General features: G+C 37.6%; 1 protein-coding gene across 1 annotated transcript in view; it reads right to left on the bottom strand.

Annotated features, from left to right (window-relative positions):
- The window catches only part of VEGFC (vascular endothelial growth factor C), a 92,772-nt gene that overhangs the window by 19,527 nt on the left and 51,992 nt on the right, over positions 1-21,253 (bottom strand). Inside the window, exons 2-4 of the mRNA XM_081221077.1 lie at positions 11,801-12,014; positions 10,163-10,353; positions 203-354 (exon numbers count right to left, since the gene is read on the bottom strand). Of these exons, the coding sequence (XP_081077203.1) occupies positions 203-354; positions 10,163-10,353; positions 11,801-12,014 (557 nt within the window). The remainder of the gene's footprint in view (positions 1-202; positions 355-10,162; positions 10,354-11,800; positions 12,015-21,253) is intronic.

Below are 21,253 nucleotides of genomic sequence, written 5' to 3' on the forward strand. Positions count from 1 at the left end.
TAAGCTCTTTTGTCTATAACATGGGTTTTCTTGTCTCAGTTTAATTTTATGTTCACGGTGCCCTTTTAAATTTGTCTTTTTATTTGATGCAGAAGTATATTATCGCAAATTTCACAAAAATTCTTTCAATCAACTGTGTTTACTTGGAAATGATTTTATATTAGTATAGGATGAAGAAAAAATAGATTTAATTCATACTCACTGTGGTAGTGTTGCTGGCAGGGAACGTCTAATAATTGAATGGACTTGTCTGTAAACATCCAGCTTAGACATGCATCGGCAGGAAGTGTGATTGGCAAAACTGATTGTTACTGGTTTGGGGCCTTGAGAGAGAGGCACTGTAATTTCAAACAACTACAAAGAAGGGACAAAAGAAGAAAAATTATATAGATGCTATAAAGCATGTTTATGGTACATGTTGGAGTCCAAAAAGAGTGAGATTAACTCTTCATGATTAGGTAGTGCTGCATAATGTATGCAGGATGCTAAAGTTTTTTATGAGTACAATATAAAAACTGTTTTGTGTCTAATAAGTATCCTTTATCAGAACAGTCCACAGTCCACATGCTTAACTCATGTCACTATTATAAAGCATATTCGAATTCTGATAACCAACTAATGAGTACAGAGCAGAAATGTGACAGACCAACATGTTCACGGAAAAAAGGATTGCTTCAGAGTCCTAGATCATTTCAGGGGTTAAAAAAATGGCACCGACATAAATATCTTTGTGATGTAAGAGCGAAGCTATTGGTCACACAACCTAGAAATGTTTGCTTAAGTCCTAGTGTACGTAAATTGAATACACAGACATAAAATACATAGATGTAAAACTGACTTTCATTCCAAATTAAACTTCAGCCTCAAAGTAGTTTTACATTTATCTGAGATATCGTATGAATTTATTATGTTTAAAAGAAAAATAAACACATTTATTAGTAAAGGATCGTTTCTGCCATTTTGATGAAGGCATTATGAAAATCTAAGTGTAAAATAGGGTAGGACATTATACATGATGGTGGATTAGAGTCTTAACATTTCGTTTAAAACCTCATTCTGAATGCCTTATTAGTGGAGAACTTCAGCTCTTCCTCTTCCTTCCACAAAAACAATGTTTTAAGTTGAATATACAAATAAATTAGTGATTAAGTAAAACTAAGAGGATTTAAATTCCAAAGATCCTTAAAATCTAACTTATGATCAGTAATAATGGTGAAAGGGAAATCCTGACCATTACTGCTTGATAAGATCAGTTCATAGTAATTTACTTGTAGTTAAACCATGTGTTGTCTGGTACCTTTACAGACATTTGTGTAGTGCTAAAAAAGATACCACACCCCGAGCCTTGCGATTCCACCCTTTGCTGTAATTTCATGCCAACAGTGGGAGATCATCGCAGGTATTTAGGGAACAGAATTAGTTGCCCTTTCTGTCCATGCCTAAGGGAGATTCATTGAAATGAATTTTGAAGAATGAAATATAGAAATATCTAAATTATAAATGCACATTTTCTTCACTTGAAATGTATTTCTTATATATTCACGTAAAACTGCAGCTACTTTCTTAGCATAAGTGCCTTAGGAGGAATGGGCACAAGACTCACATCCAGACAGGGCGCCTTTATTAGCAACCCCACTTATAAGTTATGTGAACTTGGAAAGGTCATTTAACTTCTCGAAGCTGTATATTTCTTTAACAACCAGTAAATTCAGGGTGACATTTGACCCATTAATTCATGGCACTGTTTTAAAAATTATGTAAGCTAACGTATATGATTGTGATATGTATTTTGATTGCTGTGTAGATGTGAGTTATTAATATTTGCATATATTCTCAAGATTCTAGATGTTTTCCAGAATACTTTCTATTCTATGTTGATAATCTCAACATATGGCCTCAATGTATCCCAGTATTATTATTTTGACCAGTTTCTTCTCTAAAAAGACATTTGTTTATGCAGTTTGGATGAAAGCCTTTTATTAGGTAAAAATGTGACACTGGCAGAAATCTTTTGCACGATGTATAACTATTTTAAGAGAGAGAATTCTGTACTATCTATATACACTACAGTTTTTCTACTTCTTATGACATCTCTCGACCCTACATTAAGAACCAGCATTCTAGAAGAAATATAAAGTGGTTTAGAATTGCTTATTTAATTTTCATATTTATATATTTATAAATTACTTAATTAAACTCTGTCATAGTGGAAATGATAGAAAGATGTACAGGTCAGCTCAGAAAAACCTAAGAATTTATGTTTAACTGGCAATTAGACATATGTACTTAGAGCTTAGGAGAGCCCCTTAAAGGCCAGTGGTATTAAAGTTGGAACTAAATTCTTGGGCATTGATGAGAATACTTGGTGAGATCATTCTGAATGAAGACAGAACACACCTAATAATAGAAACCTGGGCAACAGGAACATATAAGGGGTGAAAAAAGGCACATGAACCAGTAAATATGTTTGGGAAGAAGTCTGATCCTACATGGAGAACCAGGAGGGGAACTGTTAAGCCAAGGGAAGCAAAAGAAAGAGGGGAGAGCTTTAAGAAGGTGGGTGTGGTCACAGGGTCAAAGGTCTTCAAGTGCGATAAGGACTGAGTGGCGATAACTGGGTACCAGAGCGCGTCTGAGGGCTGGAGCAGGTGGGAATGAAGAAACAAGAAGGGTGGCCTCATGTGATTGGAGAGAAAGGGATCAGATGAGTCAGGCCATGAGGGCATTTCTGCTTACAGAATGCGTGTAATAACCACTGCGAGATCTGGCATCGTCTCAAGTGACACAAGGCAGAACAGGGCCTGATAGCGAGGGATGAGGGACTATGAGATAACAGCTATTGTAGAAGAGTGAATGATGCTTCCCCACCCCCAGACCTCAGCCGCATCCTTCCTACTTTCAATGACTGCTGCCATTCCGGGTTCCACCCTGGCATGATTTCCAAAGGGGAAAGAGACCACAGTGAGTGTTACCAGTGATCGTGGACAGATCTCGGCCATTCCTGGGTGGACAATGTCCACAATCAGGACCTGCCCCAAAGCACCAGGTGTGTATTCAGGAACTAGGGCTTTGAAGAATGTTCTAGTGAGACGGAGATCAGTAAAATGCACATTAAGAGGCATCTTCCTGGTAAAATAAGCCCGGTGCTATACTTCCAAAGGGTGGAAGGGATTTGTGTTGGTGAATACACTGACTAAAAGGATAAAGGGACAGGTAAAGAGGCACTGGAAAAACAAATCACTGTTCAGAGAACTGTTTTTTTCCTGTAAGTTGAAGATTTTTCATAGGCATTAAAACTGTGGTGCAGTTTGAGAGAAAAATTATTTCTAATTAAGGAAAATAAATATTTAATTATTGATGTCCTAGAAATGTCTCTTGTTTGAGTCCAAGTAGGCAATTGGCCAGCTCAATTCAGTTAATTTGCTCAAAAGGAAGAAACAGGCTGAAGATTAAAGTAAAAACCCTTCTTCTCTTTGGAACATACCTTCCACCTCCAAATTTTGACCTGAGATTTTCAGGCAGTTTCCTTAACTTTCTAATTGACTGTGTCAGTGTGGAAAACATTTAAGGGTCCAGAGGAAGATGCTTTTGACCAATATTAAAGGGAACAACATTTTTGATACTTGAGTTTTATTCATCTGTTGGCTTCAGGAGAATTGGAGACGTCTACTGAGATGTGCCGTACGTGTGGGGACAGTAAGACGCAGCTGGGCCAGTGCCAGCTGCTCTCACAGTAAAGGAGCTGCTCTCATTCCCCACCTCCTTTCTGCACTAGCTCTAAATGTGAGTATTGATTGACTGTTGTTTTCATTTAAAATGATTAAATACAGTTTCTACTCCTTTTTAATAAGTATAATAAATTCCATTTTCTTTTTTACAGACCAATTTGTGAATTTTATATTGCTATATTTAATCCCTATGTTACTAAGAATGTCCATAGCCCTTTTTCCTAATTAGATAGTATGTGCTCAGAAAATGTAAACTTTTTTTGAGCTGAAAAATATTAATAATTAGAATCACATTATAAACTCACATGTTTCCCTAAATAAATAAACTTTTCAAATAACTGGCAACTTCCCTTTTCTACTAGAGATATAAGAATAACCAAGATCTTAGTCTTAAAAAGAGATAGACATTAATTAGAGTCCTGCATCTGTGCTACTTCTGTGATCTGGAAAAATTATCTAACTTCTCTTAGCCGCTGTTTCATGATTTATGAAATAGGGATAATAATGGTGGTGATTTCATGGCAGTGTTGTGGGGATGATTCTTTTTCCTCTTCTTTAAAACTGAGTTGAGTCTTCATTAGAGGAATTACAATTTTTTAACTTATTTAAAATCTTTCTTTGTTCAGTTTTCAATAACTATTTATTGAGAACCTATAAGTCATCCGTCATCTCAAGCCAACAGTCATCTCAAGAAAACAGTCATCAATCAATCACTCTTGTCCCTAGTTTTAGTTAAGCAAAACTAACAATGAGAGCAAATTAGGAAAAAAAAATCTCTGTGTTTGTATGATGATACTAGGTTAGAATTTTAAACACAGCAAATAGTTTACCACAAATGCTGTTGGTAAGCAAGAACCTGCAGTTTAACCCCCTTATGAAATCTGTGCTTGTCATTTATATAAAGACCGAAACCAACACAGTGACTATAATTTTCTCTCAAAAGAGTTAAGGCCTATCCAAACACATCAGTCTTTGAAACAATAAATAGATCCTTTATATTTTAATGCAGTAAAAAATCCTTATACTCTTGTCAGATTGCTTTGTTCTTTAATGTGTGCACAATAGTACTTTCTATTTTAAATTTAAACTCATAGAGTGCAAAATTTATGTACTATGTTCAGCTTTAGCTAATAATTCTATGTATATACGAGCACCTAGTAAATACTAATGGATATATTTAGTATCATCATCCATCATTAATGGATGATGATAATTATAACTTGATATTTTGAACATGATGATTTTCCTAAAATAGTTTTATACCATAAAGTGAATTGTTCTTGAACAATAGATGGTATTAGCTTGTATATAATTAAGCATCTAAATAATAATAAAATTCACTATGGAGACTGATGCTATACTATCGGCATATGCCTATTAAAAGAGTTGCTGGTTTTGGAGAAGATCAAAAGAATTTACATAAAGATGGCATTTAAACAAAGATGGAAATTGAAAAAAAATTTTGATTGTGTATTCAGTAAAAACTGTGATAAACAAGAGGAAATGACAAACATTTCCAACAGACAGGTCCCCATTTGCTATCTACTGGAATTCTTTAATAAGAATATTTAACAGTCCATTCCCACAAACAAGAATGAACTTCAAATAAAGCCACATTTTGAAACAATAGGTTGTTTACACCAGCATAGCAACAGTTGTAAAGCAACAATTCCTATTTCTACTTCTCTTGCAGGCTATGCAAGAAAAAGGTGTAGAACTTCCTTTTTGAGAAGATCCTGGATTACAGTTTAGTACCAAATTCTAGAGGATGTTTGAGTGGATAAAAATATGACACAAAAAGTGCCTTCCGGGCCTCCCTGGTGGCGCAGTGGTTGAGAGTCCGCCTGCCGATGCAGGGGATACGGGTTCGTGCCCCGGTCTGGGAGGATCCCATATGCCGCGGAGCGGCTGGGCCCGTGAGCCATGGCCGCTGAGCCTGCGCATCCGGAGCCTGTGCCCCGCAACGGGAGAGGCCACAACAGTGAGAGGCCCGCGTACCGCAAAAAAAAAAAAAAAAAAAAAAAAAAAAAAAAAAAAGTGCCTTCCTTTACAACATCTTTTTACCTCAAAATATGACCAGTTTCTCTCCAGAGAATAATATTTCACTACCATATGTAATTTAAATATTCCAACCCTGAGTCCATTCATTACGTGTAGACACATCTGTAGCCCCTGGCGAGCATGGTTAATAACTGCAAAGTCAGACAGAAAAACTGCACAATATTTAAAGAAATAATCCCTAAACATGGGAAAAGATGAAAATTGAGGGTTTATTTTAACCTTTCAACTGAGTATATGAACCACATGGCCAGCTATCAAGGGTCTATGGAACTTAAATTGGGTCTGGGAAGACAGCAGGTCCTAACAGATTTACATCTGGTATTGAATTCATTTTACATGTTTTTATAAATAAGATGTACATACAGTGCTACAATTAAAATAAAAACCCCAATTCAGGAGTTTCAGAAAAATTGAATAAAACTTGTGTATAGGATCAGTGCATTTAGTTGGAAAAAATGGTATGTTTAACAGATACATTAACTTCTGATAACGGGTATTGGTATTGAGTTCTTTTCCCACATCTGGATAAAACCTGATTTCCAACAACCGTGCTTGCCAAATATTACTTAGCTAAAGATTCAGAACAAATCGCATTCCACTTGTTAAATACATATGAATGTAATAAAGTAATCCTTCAGACTGCTAGTGTTCTGTTTAATTAAGGGAAGAACTATCCCTGTCGGCAGTGCAAAATAATACTTCTGAGTTTCATCCCAGAGTTGCACATTTTACTTAGGTTTAAATGAATTTTGCAGTAAAAGACAATTTTAGGAAACACTTGAACTCCAATATAATCTGGCATGCTTTTGCTAGTCTATATGCTCATACTATTTCTTTATAAGATAACACAAACATAGAATGGCTATTTCTAAGACAGCAACACAGAATTTTAAATAATGTGGTTCATGTACATCAGAATGAGGAAAGGATGTTTAGGGCCCAGACTGAGCTGCTTCTTCAGCTGATACTAACGAACACACACAGTTTCTCCAGTTCTAACTCCAAGATGTCCAAGGAAAGCCCATAGATTTAGCAGTTATTTTTTCATTCCTATCTTCAGTGACACTATTCAACAAGAATACCAACATTTAAATAACTTTTTGTCCATATGTTTGGCTCAAAAGCAGATGACTTTCTTCTGCTCCTACTTTGGCCTTCAAATAATTTATGTTCTGCAAAATCCACTTTCTACTTTTGGGTTATGTGTCTTAAACATACAATTTTTCATGAGAAAATACACTTAAAGCATATGTTTAGGAAAGAGGTCGAGAAGACATCCGATCAGTGTAACTTTTCAAAGTCACTTAGCTGTTAGTTGGGAAGGACTTCGGAGCAGTTGCTATGGATTAGCTCACTCTGGAATGCTCAGTGCATGTGGTTTTACTTGCCAACTCACGGCTGGCTTCCTCACACACGCTGATAACCTGTCCTTCATGGAACCCCATCAAATTTTTCTATGAAGTTTCTACTAAAAACTTGGGTTTTACATTACTTAAGGTACATTGTCCTTACAGTTTATGTGATTCTAACTGGTGACTTGTTGCCAAAAGATGTGTCTGGAATTCCTGTAACAAAACACTTTTTTTTTTCTCCTTCAGAAAGTATCGGTAAGAAACTTCCTTTTATGTTTGAAAGCAATCATCACATGCTCCCATTTATACTATATTGAAAATATAAAAAAACAGATAAACTCAGGAAAGAGTGTTACCTGAGTGCAAGCTTCTACAAGCTGCAAAATTAGTAAAAAGGTCAGAGACAAATGAAAACAGTGCCACCAGGAGTTTCATGTCTTGTTCTCCTTGGTTTGTAAACCTCCTTGATAAACACTACTTAGTAGGTGCTTCACCACATTTGCTTAATTGAATTTAAATTCAAATTATCCCTTTTACCTTAAAAAATAAATCTGCATGGATTCTTTGGGTGGGAGAAGGGCATGATATTACAAAATCAAAGGGAGAAATGGGCGGGACATCAAAGACTGAATATTGGCTTTCCCTGGGTATTAGCTTCCAATCTCTCTCCTGATACAAGAGTTCTCTCAGCAGTAACAACCACATAGAGGCTTCAAACCACATTCATCGATATGAGGCTTCCTCCCAAATCTACAGCTGAAGATCCAATCACTGCTGTAGAATTCTAGAATTCTATGCCCACTCTTCCTCTGGTATCTCCACCTAAATATCACTCAGATGCTTCAAAACCAGCCTATTCAGAACTCTGCCTTTGACTCCAAATCTGCTCCCTTTGATTTAAGTATTTATTTAGTGCCCAGTGTTCACTAGGTGCCAGCTACCGCGCTATTAGGCCCCATGGTAATAACCAAACACAGCCTTTGCTTTCATGGGGTTTAGAGCCTGGGGAGTAAAATAATCTGACAGACAGATAAGGTAATGATGCTATATTGTACAGGTAATAAAGGGTGCTGTCGGGGCACAGGACAGGATGCTGGAAGGCGACATTTATGTCTAGGCCTAAGGATGTGTAGAAATCAGCTCGATAAGTGGGGACATGGTGGTGATGTGTAAGGAGGTTTCAAACCCAGGATGCAGTACCGGAATGACTTGGAGGTAAGAGATTTTGACATAATTTAAAGAGTAAAGGAATTTGGGTATTTGTGGAAAGCGGTTTTTACGGGAAAGAGCAGAGACAATTGAAGCTGAAGATTTAAGTAGCAGCCAGATCACGGAGGGCCCAGGAAACCATGTTAAAGGATTTAACCCAAAGAAGACCCTAAAGAGGAGCGCCATTCAAACTATTTCACAACTTAGAAGGTTGCTATCAACCGATCCGAAGAGATGCTAGCCTGAGCCATCCAATCAGAAAAGACCAGCTTATCAATACTCTTGCTGTATGCTGGCTCAGTCTCAATAGGCAGTGTTACAGGAGGGTTTTGAGCAGCATCTGATTTCTCATTTAGAAAAGAAAAAACTCACTGCTTATATATAATGTGGCAAAGGGATTGGAGGGAAGTAGGAAGGAGGTATGACATCAGTTAGTGGGCTGGTCCACGTGTCATGCCCCAGGTGATTGACGGATGCAGCCCAGATCAGAGTGGAGTCAGCAGAATGAAGACACAGATGGGTTCTAGAGACGTTTGGAAGGTAGAGTTAACAGGAATTATTGACTGGACTTCTGGTGAAAGCAAGAATAATCAGATTGACCAACTAAAAGAACGGCATCATTTACTAAGACAGAGAACGCTGGAGAAAGAAAAAGATTCATTGACTTTTCTGTTTATTTGTGAGGGTGGGTGGAGGTGGGAGACAGGCCGTAACTCCAGCGTGACACAGGCTGACTCTGACCTGTCTGGGGGAAGCCGAATCACGAGGCTGAGTTGGTTGTGCGGAAACCACGAGAGAGGTCTGAGCTGGAGATAAAGATTTGGGAGTAATCACAGGAAGGGCAGAAAGAGAAGGTGAGGAAAGAGGGTGTGTAGAGTCAGAGGAGGGTGTCCGGAGCGGAACTCGGAAGCCTAAGTACTTCCTTCCCAACTGACTTCAAACTTTTAACTCCCAAAATTCTGCACATCTTTAAAAACTTGAAATGCTAAAATGAAAGCTACTCCATTGTTATACATTTTAAAGCCACTGCTATGCAGATCAGAATTTATAAGAATTGTGATTATCGCAAGTATCAAGTCTATCGAAAAAATCCAAACAAAATGTGAAAACATAAACCAACAAGAAACCAGACAGACTTCAAAAATGGCATGGGCAAATCCCGATTTTTTTTTTCATATGAGCAGATAATTGGGAGGAAGCAGGTAAAATGAATCATAGCAACATCATAAATCTATTTTAAAAGTAATCCTAAATTCTATGAAGCTTGGAGGTAAAAGATTAAATACAGCCCAAGCACCATAATAATAAACAATATTGTCTAGAACACATGTCACACTGCTGAACTGAATTATTTTAAAATATACACAATTAAAGGTATTCAAAAAAATTTATTTTAATTCCAAAATCCCTCATGTTTATTTTCTCTAACTTTGAAAAAGATAGTGTTTTCTTTTCAAGAGACTCAGAAGGCTGCCATGCCTTTGATAGAGTTTGGCTTGAATATAAAAACAGCATCATTTTTTAAAATCTTAATATCTTTTAAAAATGAATATTACTTTCTGCAGAATACGCTACTAGCATAAGCATTTCTATTTGACCTTTAAAACGTGGCTTGGATGCCACTCTGTAAAGAGAGTTCATGAAGCATCCATTACTCTTTCGGTGATGGTCTACCATGGAAAGCACCAACTACTGGGACGTTAACTGTGTTCCCCAGAGACAAGACAAGCAAGTGTGAGCGGGACTAAGGCCCTCTGAAGGCCGCAGGGATGAAGGCGCCCAGGTGCAGGGCTCGCGCAGAGCCCGGCCTACCGCCTTGCTGAGGTAGCTGGTGCTGGTGTTCGTGCACCGCTGGCCCTCGCTGTTGCAGCAGCCGCCGCATCTGTAGACGGACACGCACGGAGGCTTGAAGAAGGTGTTTGTCGCTGCTCCGAACTCCTTCCCCACATCCACGCACACCTCCCGTGGCACGCACTGGGTCTTCCTCCACTCAGTGTCGATACCTGTCGGGTCACAGGGAAGGCCGTGAGTCGCACAGAAGCCACCAAGGCGGAGACACCCACAGCAGTTGGAAGCTACTCACATTTGATTTCAGAGTGAAGAGTTAAGTACAATGCATAACTTTAGAGGCATAACTTTAGAGGAATCGTTGATGGGATCCTACATCACCCCGTGAATTGGAATAGAATATAATCTTTAACAGAGCAGCTAAAGGTATTCTCTAAAAGAAAAAACACCTAACATCTAGACGCTTTCTCAAAATGACAATAGAATATTGATTCTACGGCCCTTATGTTTGGTTTTCTTAAGAAAATGAACAATTAATAGACAGATGTTTATAAAACCTGCAGAGAGAGACTCGTGCTCATTTGCTATCATACGTAGCTTTTTTGACGTCTCAGAGCAAACATAAACGTGTTTGCTTTTTTAAACTGAGATGTAAATGAGATGGCGGCTTTGGTTTTGGATTCAGTTCAAAACTCATTTTCAGGCAGGTCATCTGGCAACCTCAGTAGTGTCCTGGTGATAGGTACTTGAAGTGAGAGGGTATTTTCCAGAAACTGGGACGTGCATCCTGAACTTAAGCTTTTTCAGGAAAGTCAAAATCTCCTAGTCCTTTCATGCTCCCTCTTGGAATTCTGTTCCCAGTGAGTCAGTGCTTTAACTATAACACTGCTGACGCTTTAAAGACTGCATTAAAAATGACGTACTTCTTAAATGTTCTAGTTTATTTTCCCCCTATTTCCCCTAACATAAAGTTTCTGGGAAAAAAAGGTATAAACTACTGGTTATTAAACCATAAAACCATTTTGCTTGTTTGCTTTTGTTCTCAAAATAGTTTACAATCTCAAACCTTTACAGCAGTTAACATCCAACAACAGGAAGGAGTTAACGTTTTAAAAGTGTCTACCTATTTATGCTATGGCATTTTGTGCAACGTCATAATTTTTTGTGGCTGTAGCTTTACCAAAGTCCAGCTCTCAAGCAAGTTCCCTATGAAGCAACACAGAAACAAGTAGCAGTTGATAAGGTGATTTTGGATGATTTAGAAATTAAACGTTTCTATATCCAAAGCTAAAGAAAATTTACGCGCAATTATTTTTATGATGCAGAATGTTTAAGTGATTAAACTGGTATAGTGTGTACAATTTATCTGTATGTTTTAAAATTTTTTCTGATGGGACATCACCTCAATTAAAAAAAAATTACAGTGTGTTGATATGCACGCACCTCCCTGTCTTTATTTTTCAAGAAATCATCTTAACCACTCACAGTGAAATCATAAAATTCTGTAGTTTGAAAATAATTCTTTATTTTCTGTTGTTTTATTTACTTTCGGCCCTAAAGGTATTCAGTGGTATTACAAATGCTGAAATTAAAGGACCAGAGGGACAATTTTCACTGGGTTGATATGTGAAGCTTACTATATATTTTCTTTCCCATACTTACTTTTTAAGATGTCTGCATTGTAGTGTGCTGCGGCAAATTTTAGAGTCCCTTCTGTTCTCGTATTGGCGTTGGCCTGTTCTTTGCTGTGTTGCCAGCCACCTTTCCTTAACTGACACTTGTACATTTTCCAGGATTCAGGGTAGAGCAGAGTCATGAGTTCGTCTACACTGGACACCGACCGCAGCTGCTCCTCCAGCTCTCTGCCTGCATAAGCCTGTCAAAGCAGCATGCAAGATCGGTTACTTGTCAGATTAAGGGATGTGGAAACAGATGCACTAGAAAACCTTTAGCCTTGCTTATATCTATCTATCTATCTACATATACAAATAAATATATATATATACATATGTAATATATACATTAGAAAACCTTTAGGCTTGTTATCTATGTATAAATATATATGTATATATATTTATATATGTTATATATGCTAAATTTCTATTAAAATATTATTAATTTTCCCCAAATTAACTATTATTGGTAAAATTACATTCATCTTTAATTTGAATCAATACCACAATTAAAATGAAATTAAACACCACAATTGAATGTAAAATACATACTTAGTTTTTTTTTGTTTTTTTGTTTATTTTTTGCAGTATGCGGGCCTCTCACTGTTGTGGCCTCTCCCGCTGTGGAGCACAGGCTTCGGACGCGCAGGCTCAGCGGCCATGGCTCACGGGCCTAGCCGCTCTGCGGCATGTGGGATCTTCCCGGACCAGGGCATGAACCCGCGTTCCCTGCATCGGCAGGCGGATTCCCAGCCACTGCGCCACCAGGGAAGCCCCATACTTTATTTATAAAATGATGATACAGATATGTAACTCAGACATAAAAAAAAGGTTCATAATATAATCTATGAAAAAGGAGAATATACAACTTATATACAGTATACCTATAACATAATGTTCATACATGCAGTACAATCTTTTCACAGAACAATATATCTGGACAGATTGCATACATGTGTGTATATATTCTCAAGAGTAAAAGCTATGCAGCAAAAAAATTATCTTCTCCAAATTGCAAGATTAAGGTAATTATTGTCTTTATATATTTCTGTATTTTAAATAATGAACATACATAAAATTTTATTATCAAAATAAAAATTTAAAAGTAATCATCTCTAAGCATATGGAGAGGCTATAATATTAGCTCTCATTTCAGCCTTTCATTTAGTTTACTCTTCTTATATCTGCATAGAACATGCCTTTGATAAATCATTTGATGTAAAACAACCACTGGCAAAAGCAGAAGCTATCACAGACAAAATGGTATAAAAATAGCTTAACATTGTACAGTTGATTCACTTATTCCCATTAGACTTATCATATTTTTGTGGAAGAAAAACAAGCTGTAGTATCAGAAGATCCAGATATTCATCTTGGCTACAGACCTTATTTTAATTGAGTAACATTAAATTTCATTTCTCTGAACCTCATTTTACTCTGTAAATGGCAATAATGATATCTTCCTCTTAGAGTGTGATGATTCAAACAGACATTTGATATGGAAGTATATTATACATGTTGTAGTCAGGGGTGGGATTACTTTTAGCATCTTTGGGGAGCAAAAGCACAGTACAGAGACTGTTTTTTTAGATAAACTGAGTCTTGAACTGTAACTGTGAGTACTGTACCAGTTCTGGCTCAGAATTTATTTAGATCCGCCTTCTGCGTTTTTGTTCTAAATGAACAGCAACCTAGAAATTGAGCTTTGTCAGCACTATCATCCTGTTCTGTGGATCCAGGGAAGATCAAAATTTTGAGGATAGATACTATCAGCTAACCATGGCACATTCACATTTATAGCCTATTTTGAAGAAGCTGAAGAGGTCCCAGTAACCTAGAATGAGTTCTGAACCAGGAACACACCAAACTCCAGGAAAAAGTTCTACAAAGTCAGATTCTTTGTCAATACTTTCTTGGGTCTTTATGTTCACCAATGTTTTCCAGAATGTTGAGGTCATTTTCTTGAATATTAATATATTCCTTTTATATTTCCAAAGGGATTTGGTGTGTCTTAAAATAGAAAGTGTCTTATAATTGGATATTCAACTGTAATCAAAAGCCTAAAATAATCTAAGAATGAATCTAATTTTGCATTCTGTCTTGGAGTGATCAATTAGGAGGTTACAGTAACTACTCCTATGTAACTTCAGCAAGTATACATTTGCAAACAGTAACCTAAGTGTACATGCACTGGAAGATCTGGAGATGCTACAGAAGTCAAAGCTGAGAGTGCAACGTTGAAGGCAGGGAGCTATATACAACCAGGCATAAACCCCTTCCGTGGTGATTCACACACCTAAAACATTCCCCTCTTACTCTGCCAGGAGAAGGATGAAGTAAGATCTCTGATTCTAGAAGCTACATGATGAGAAAGAGCTTTGGGATTTCACCCACACTCTGCAATTCTCTCTGGTTATGAAGAATCGTAACATGAAGTGAACACTTGAGGTGACCTTGAAAGCAGCCTCTGATCACTATATTCTACGCACATGGCGTGTAAAAACTAGTTTTCCTCTTGCCGCTCTGTGTTGACTAGGGGTTGTTCAGGTGTAGGGAGAAAGCAAAAGTGCAGGTAGGTTGCCCTTCCTCCAAGACCTGAGATAATGCAGAGTCAATGAGAGGTGGGAAACCATAGCATTCATCTAGCATTAATGTTAGCAATGGTCCTGGATTTGTCAATGAGTGGAAATTAGCTGTTAAAAAACCTACAAATCCAATGTCAACAGTCCCTTTGAACAACAATCTTAAGTTAATCGCTATGCTGTATATAAATCTGGCAGTCATTTAATAATTTTATGAAGTTGAAAATGGGAGAATGCACATTATTAAATTATGGAAAATTTCCTTTCACCTAAAAGCATATACTCATCAAATATTCATAATCAGAATTGAAAGAATGGGCAAGAGTCCATCAAAGAAAGGTTGGATCATACTACTATATTTTCAGGAAGTGACCGAAAGGGTCATAGGTAAATCTGGTTAGTTGTCTAATACATCTATATCGGTGGAAGAGGGAGAAAAATTACTTACTATTCAAACTGGAAAAGAAGGGATGTTTGTACTTATCTTAAACTGTCCATATGCCATTTAAAAAAGTCTGGCTCAAGTAATATTTTATATTTGAAGGAAATGTACATTTTCATGGACAGCTTCATAAGATAAGGCAAAGGGAAGATGACTTGATTAAATTACCAGTTTAATAAGATAAGAAATTTACTAAAAGCTTGAAAAGGAAATATTTGTCATATTAGTCATCACATACATCATCTCTTTGTCCTAAGAAACCAAAATATCAGTAGGGACCAAACTATTATAAGGCAGTTATCAAGACGAACAGCTTTACACTACCATTGGGTTTTCTTCCTTTCTTCTTTGAAAATAGGGTCTAATCCAATCATCAGAATAAGTGGTTACTGAAGTTATTTATTCTGCCCTAAAATAGCAAAGGAAATTGCTTATTCACTCCTTATTTAAGAATGGCAGTTGTAAGACTGATGAACTTGTGGGTCATTCTGTTTCCTTCAGCTAACCAGCCATTCTGGGCAAATTTATAAATTGTAAATGTATGTTCTAATTATTTAAACCTTTTTAAAGCAAAATTTGGGCTAGGTGGCATAATGGAGAGGGGTTGGATTTGAGAAATCTTCCAATACATAGTTATAAAACTCACTTTTAAAATCATCCTTTGGTAGAAAATAACAAATAACTCTGGAAAATCAAATGGTATCCTTCAAAGGAACAGGAATCTGTAAATGTTTTACATAACCTTAGCAAATCATTTTACCCAGGGTTTCAGTGAAGGTATCAGAAGGATTCTTTCACCCACAGGTCACCCATCATGCAGGTCTACACCAACCTGATGTGGCACAGATAGGTAACTCTGGAAGCAGGTATGTACATTTTAGTTTAATATTGGAAGTTTTTAATTGGAAGTTTTAAGTTTTAATTTAATTTTTGCCTAATCCTCTGACATTTTTATTGTAAGTATTGAAAATAATGCCATAATAAAGAATGGGCTCTTAAAAATCCATTATTGAGAGCATAAGTTATTTATTTAAAAAAAATAAAAGTTACTTTTTTGGTTTACCAAATATATGAATTAAATAAAAAGTCAAATTTTATTTCATCAAAATCTAAGTTAAATAGACTCTTAGAAAATATTTTAAATATTTGTTTTCAATTACGTTATTTTTGAGACAACTTTCTAATGTCAACATAGACAATCTGTCATGTCTGCATAATCAACGCAATGGACAAGATATTCTATACACACTGATTCCTTGCACTGAACACTGAAAATCACTTGCTTGTGTCTTATTCTTGAATGGAATTGACTTTTTTCCTTGTAGAATGGCAAAATAGTCTCAAAAATATTAATTCCATCCTTTTTCCAGATATGATTACAAAAGTAGCACCAGGTAGGTGAAGCCATAAATAGTGAATGCATTTACTGCCTACTAAAGAAATGCTAAAAAAATAAAACTTATTATTCAAATATTCGTATATACATACTGTAGAGCAGTAGCTCTCAACCAGGAATGATCTCCCCTCCCCCAGGGTCATTTGGCAAAGTCTGCAGATGTTTTTGGTTTCAGAGGTATGGTGGTGATGCTACTGGTATTAGCAAGTACAGGCCAAGAAGGCTGCTCAATGTTCTAGAATGGACAGGACAGTCTCCCCCCAAAAAAGAAATACTCAGGCAAATGGGTCAAGAGTGCTGCTGTCAGAAAGAGAAAGACAAATACCGTATGCTGACACATATATATGGAATTTAAGAAAAAAAATGTCATGAAGAACCTAGGGGTAAAACAGGAATAAAGACACAGACCTACTTGAGAATGGACTTGAGGATATGGGGAGGGGGAAGTGTAAGCTGTGACAAAGTGAAAGAGAGGCATGGACATATATACAGTACCAAAGGTAAGGTAGATAGATAGTGGGAAGCAGCCGCATAGCACAGGGAGATCAGCTTGGTGCTTTGTGACCGCCTGGAGGGGTGGGATGGGGAGGGTGGGAGGGAGGGAGACACAGGAGGGAAGGGATGTGGGAACAGATGTATATGTATGACTGATTCGCTTTGTTATAAAGCAGAAACTAATAAAAAAAATTAAAAAAAAAAGAGTGCTGCTGTTGGGAAACCCTGCAGCCGAGTAAAAGTGGACTTTGTCATTTATTAGCCTCTTAGGAACACACCAGAAGGTTGGAAATTTGAATGAATTTCACCTTGTAAAATCCCTAGAGACATCAGAAGGAGTGAGTGAATGGGTCTAAAACACCACCAGCAGATAGACTTAATAAATGTAACATTCTTAGGGATGTTTACTTATTGGCCAGGATGCCATTATTTTCCTTTTTACATAGACATTTCTTAACAGCTTTCCTTTGTTTTCCAACAAGAAGAGAATGCAGCAGTTTAGACACAGTCTTCCTAGGTACATAATAAATTCAAAATGTTTCATGATTGTTTTCCTTTGATTGCTTATAATTTTTTTCTGCTGAAGATTTAACTAATTTCAAAACAAGTTTTACGTATTTTTTCAAAGATGCTTATTCAGAAAACTATTTTGAAATTTTAAAAATGTAATGGGTCATTATTTCTTTTTAGTAAAATTTCTTCTTTGGTATTTTAAGACTAATTTATGTTAATGCTATTTAATATGACTATGAAACTAATATTAACAATGCTTCTTTAAAAAAACCTTTAATGAATCGCAAGGACATAGTTTGAGGGATTTTCACAAATTGAATGAACCCCTGTGACTGTACTCAGATCTACTTACAGAGCACTGACCACATTCTAGAAACGTTCTTTGTTCTTGTCAGTTACAACTTTCCACCAAATGTTACCAGTTTGTTACATGTCTACCTTTCTGCTTTTTACCAACATAATTGGTGTTTAGTCTTTCACAAATTTTACATAAATGATATCCTACAGCATATAATATTTTGCGTTGGGTCCTTTTTCCCAGTCTCACGTTTGTGAATTCCTCCTTGTTGTATAAAGCAGTTGATGTCACTGACGTCTTGTTTTCCATTGTATGAACGTATGCGATTTATCTCTCGTCTATGCCTACTTGTCTTTTGATGGACAAAGTATGCATTTGGGGGGCTTCGTAACTAGAAACGGAACTGACGGTTGAGGAGGTATGCATTTATAAATATGGCCAAACCATTTTCCAAAGTGATTGCACCAACTGACAGTTTATACTTCTGAGGGCTGCTCCCTGGCTCCATGCCCTTGCCCACAACTAGCAGTTTTTAAACTTTAGTCACTCTCATATGTATGGGATACTAACTCATTGTGGTTTTAATGAGTAATGCCTGGAGGACTGATGACATTGACATCAAAATATCTACAAACAATAAATGCTGGAGAGGGTGTGGAGAAAAGGGAACACTCTTGCACTGCTGGTGGGAATGTGAATTGGTACAGCCACTATGAATTTCCTCTCCAAACGCATTTCCTCCCGGGTTTTTCCCAGTTCATTAAAACTTACTAACCTAAAAAAAAAAAAAAAAAAAAAAAACTTTACTAACCTATTGCTCATTCAAGAGTCTGGGAATTAACACTTATTATCTCTTTCCCTTAATCCTAAATATAATGGATCAGCCAGTGCTAGTAATCTTACCTCTAAAATAGAGCAATTTTTCTCCATGTCCTTTGCTGACCTCCTAGTTTACACCACCAATATCTCTCGCCTGATATTAATAATACCCCAAGCCTCTGGTTTTCCATTTATAAATATAGATATTAAAATGTATCGTGCAAAGCTCCTGTGTATGTAAATAAGACAGTATTTGGAAAGGTAAAGCACATAGGAAGAAGGCTGGTACACTAAGAAGTCACTTGTCCCTAATAAGATGTTTAAAATAAATACCAAAGGGAAAATTTTATGATTTTACAACTTTTACTGAATGACTACTCTGTGTCAAAGACTCTTCTAGGCATGCTAGTTATAACCAAGATTTCTCCTTTCATTGAGTTTACCTGCTAGAAATGATATATAATTTTTTGAGGGCTGAGAATATTAATTATAAGATCCTCAAACTTGTTTTTTCCCAAAGAATTTGCTAATTTTAAGGCATACCTGTTTTGTATATTGCAATTAATTCCAGATTAAATTTTTTCTTCCTTATGTGCTTCTATGTCTAGAAGATTCCAGATTATTTACCAAAGTGTCGGTGGGGGGTAGAATTTGTTGCTATGAAACAATGTTGAGTAAAGCAAAGTTGACTTATTTAACCAGAAGTACTGTGTCTGAAAACACGAAAATTTCATTTTGCATTTTTACTAACCTTTGAGCTGTTAAATTTCTCTTTACAATTAAAACCCATTCAAGGATTTTTTTCAAAACAGCAAAAGCATAAATTCTAAGCATGCTTTTATTTATAAATTCATTTACTCAACTACTTATTTTTCTTTGGTACTGATTTTGGACTACAGTTGCACTCTGGCTCTGGAAGGGGTGTGTGTGTGTGTGCGCGCGTGCGCATGTGTGTGTGTGAGTCTGTGCGACGGTGTGTGTGAGTGCATGTGTGTGTGTGCACGCGTACGCATGTGTGTGTCTGTGTGACTGTGTGTGTGAGAGTGCATGTGTGTGTGCGTGGTGGGATATGCTGAGGATACACACTCAGTAGGTAACCGAGCTAGAAGAATGATGAGGGCCTGCTGCTACGTGGAATTCAGCGTTCCGGATCTGGAATGTTTTCTGGGGGCAATACCTCTCAGTTTTGGGGGAACAACAGCCATTCCCTTATCAAGCCAGGTACTCCTAGATCCCCAACTGCTTACTTCAGAAACAACTCCACTCAACCCTGATGAAGTTCCCAGTAGTCTTCCTTAGGGTGTTAGCCAGTGTCAGAATAAGTCTTCCTTTAACAGTGCTCACCACCAGTTCATTTATCCCATGCTGGTTTATTCCCATGCTAATTTCAAACCATCTCCACTTACTTCCATTCCCTCATTCCTGCAATCAGTGGACAAACCTACCTCACACTTCGTAAAGAGAACAGATGTTAAGAGAGCAACTCAGACACAACGAGCAAAACGCTTCTCCTCTTCCTCTCCGAAGCCAGCAACCCCACAGGTGCCTGGAACCACCCTGTTCTAGCAGCACTCCTCCTCTTGTTCAGCCTTGCTCTCTCTTTCTCTCTCTCTACTGTAGTGTTGCTATTAGCATAGGAAACTGTGGTTCTCCCAGATTTTAAAAAATAAATACAAACAGGGCTTCCCTGGTGGCACAGTGGGTGGGAGTCCGCCTGCCGATGCAGGGGACACGGGTTCGTGCCCCGGTCCGGGAAGATCCCACATGCCGTGGAGCGGCTGGGCCCGTGAGCCATGGCCACTGGGCCTGTGCATCCGGAGCCTGTGCTCCACAATGGGAGAGGCCACAGCAGTGAGAGGCCCGCATACCGCAAAAAATAATAATAATAAAAAAATACATACATACATACATACATACCTACATACATACAAACAAAAGCATCAACCAGCAGAAGAAAACCCTGTGTAAGTCCACATCCCTACTGAGCTCTTGCCATTGTTCTGTTCTTCACAGCTTCCATTTTGGAACGTCCTGTCTGTATCTGTGATATTCCTACCTCCTCATCACTTGTCAAGGCTCCCACAATTAACCCACTGGAACTGGCTTCCCACAGCTCCTGTACGAACCCTCTGTACCCCACCGTACTTCACCTCCGTCCTGCGGATCACCTGCTCTTATTTCAAAACCATGAGTCCTTTTTCTCCCTGAGTCACACTTTTCTGCTATTCCTTCTCCTGTAGTGGCTGTTATCAGTAACCTTTGCTGACTTCTCTGATACACAATCCTGAATGTTTGCATTCTCAGGGCTCAGGAAGAGTTCCCGTACATCCTCCTTACACTTCTTCTGAGTATCCTCATCCATTCCCAGCCCTGAAAAAATGATTAGGTTTCTTAAGGTCTCATTCTTAATATATCTAAAACGGAATTGATGAATTTCCTCTCCAAACGCATTTCCTCCCGGGTTTTTCCCAGTTCATTAAAACTTACTAACATAAAAAAAAAAAAAAAAACTTTACTAACCTATTGCTCATTCAAGAGTCTGGGAATTAACACTTATTATCTCTTTCCCTTACTCCTAAATATAATGGATCAGCCAGTGCTAATAATCTTACCTCTAAAATAGAGCAATTTTTCTCCATGTCCTTTGCTGACCTCCTAGTTTACACCACCAATATCTCTCGCCTGATTTACTGCATTACCTTCATAACTGATCTTCTCAGCTGCTCTGTTTACCCCTCCAATTGACTCTCCACCCACAAATCACAAGAATCCTTGAAAAACACTCATTGATGGAATGATCCCACTCGCCCAGGTTTCGGTGGCTTAGACATCAGATAAGATCCAATCTAAGGCCCTGAGCATCTGACTCCCATTGATGCTCCAATCTCATCTCATAC

Source organism: Mesoplodon bidens (assembly GCF_964165515.1).
Source record: "Mesoplodon bidens genome assembly, chromosome: 20".
In the NCBI taxonomy this organism is placed as follows: domain Eukaryota; kingdom Metazoa; phylum Chordata; class Mammalia; order Artiodactyla; family Ziphiidae; genus Mesoplodon; species Mesoplodon bidens.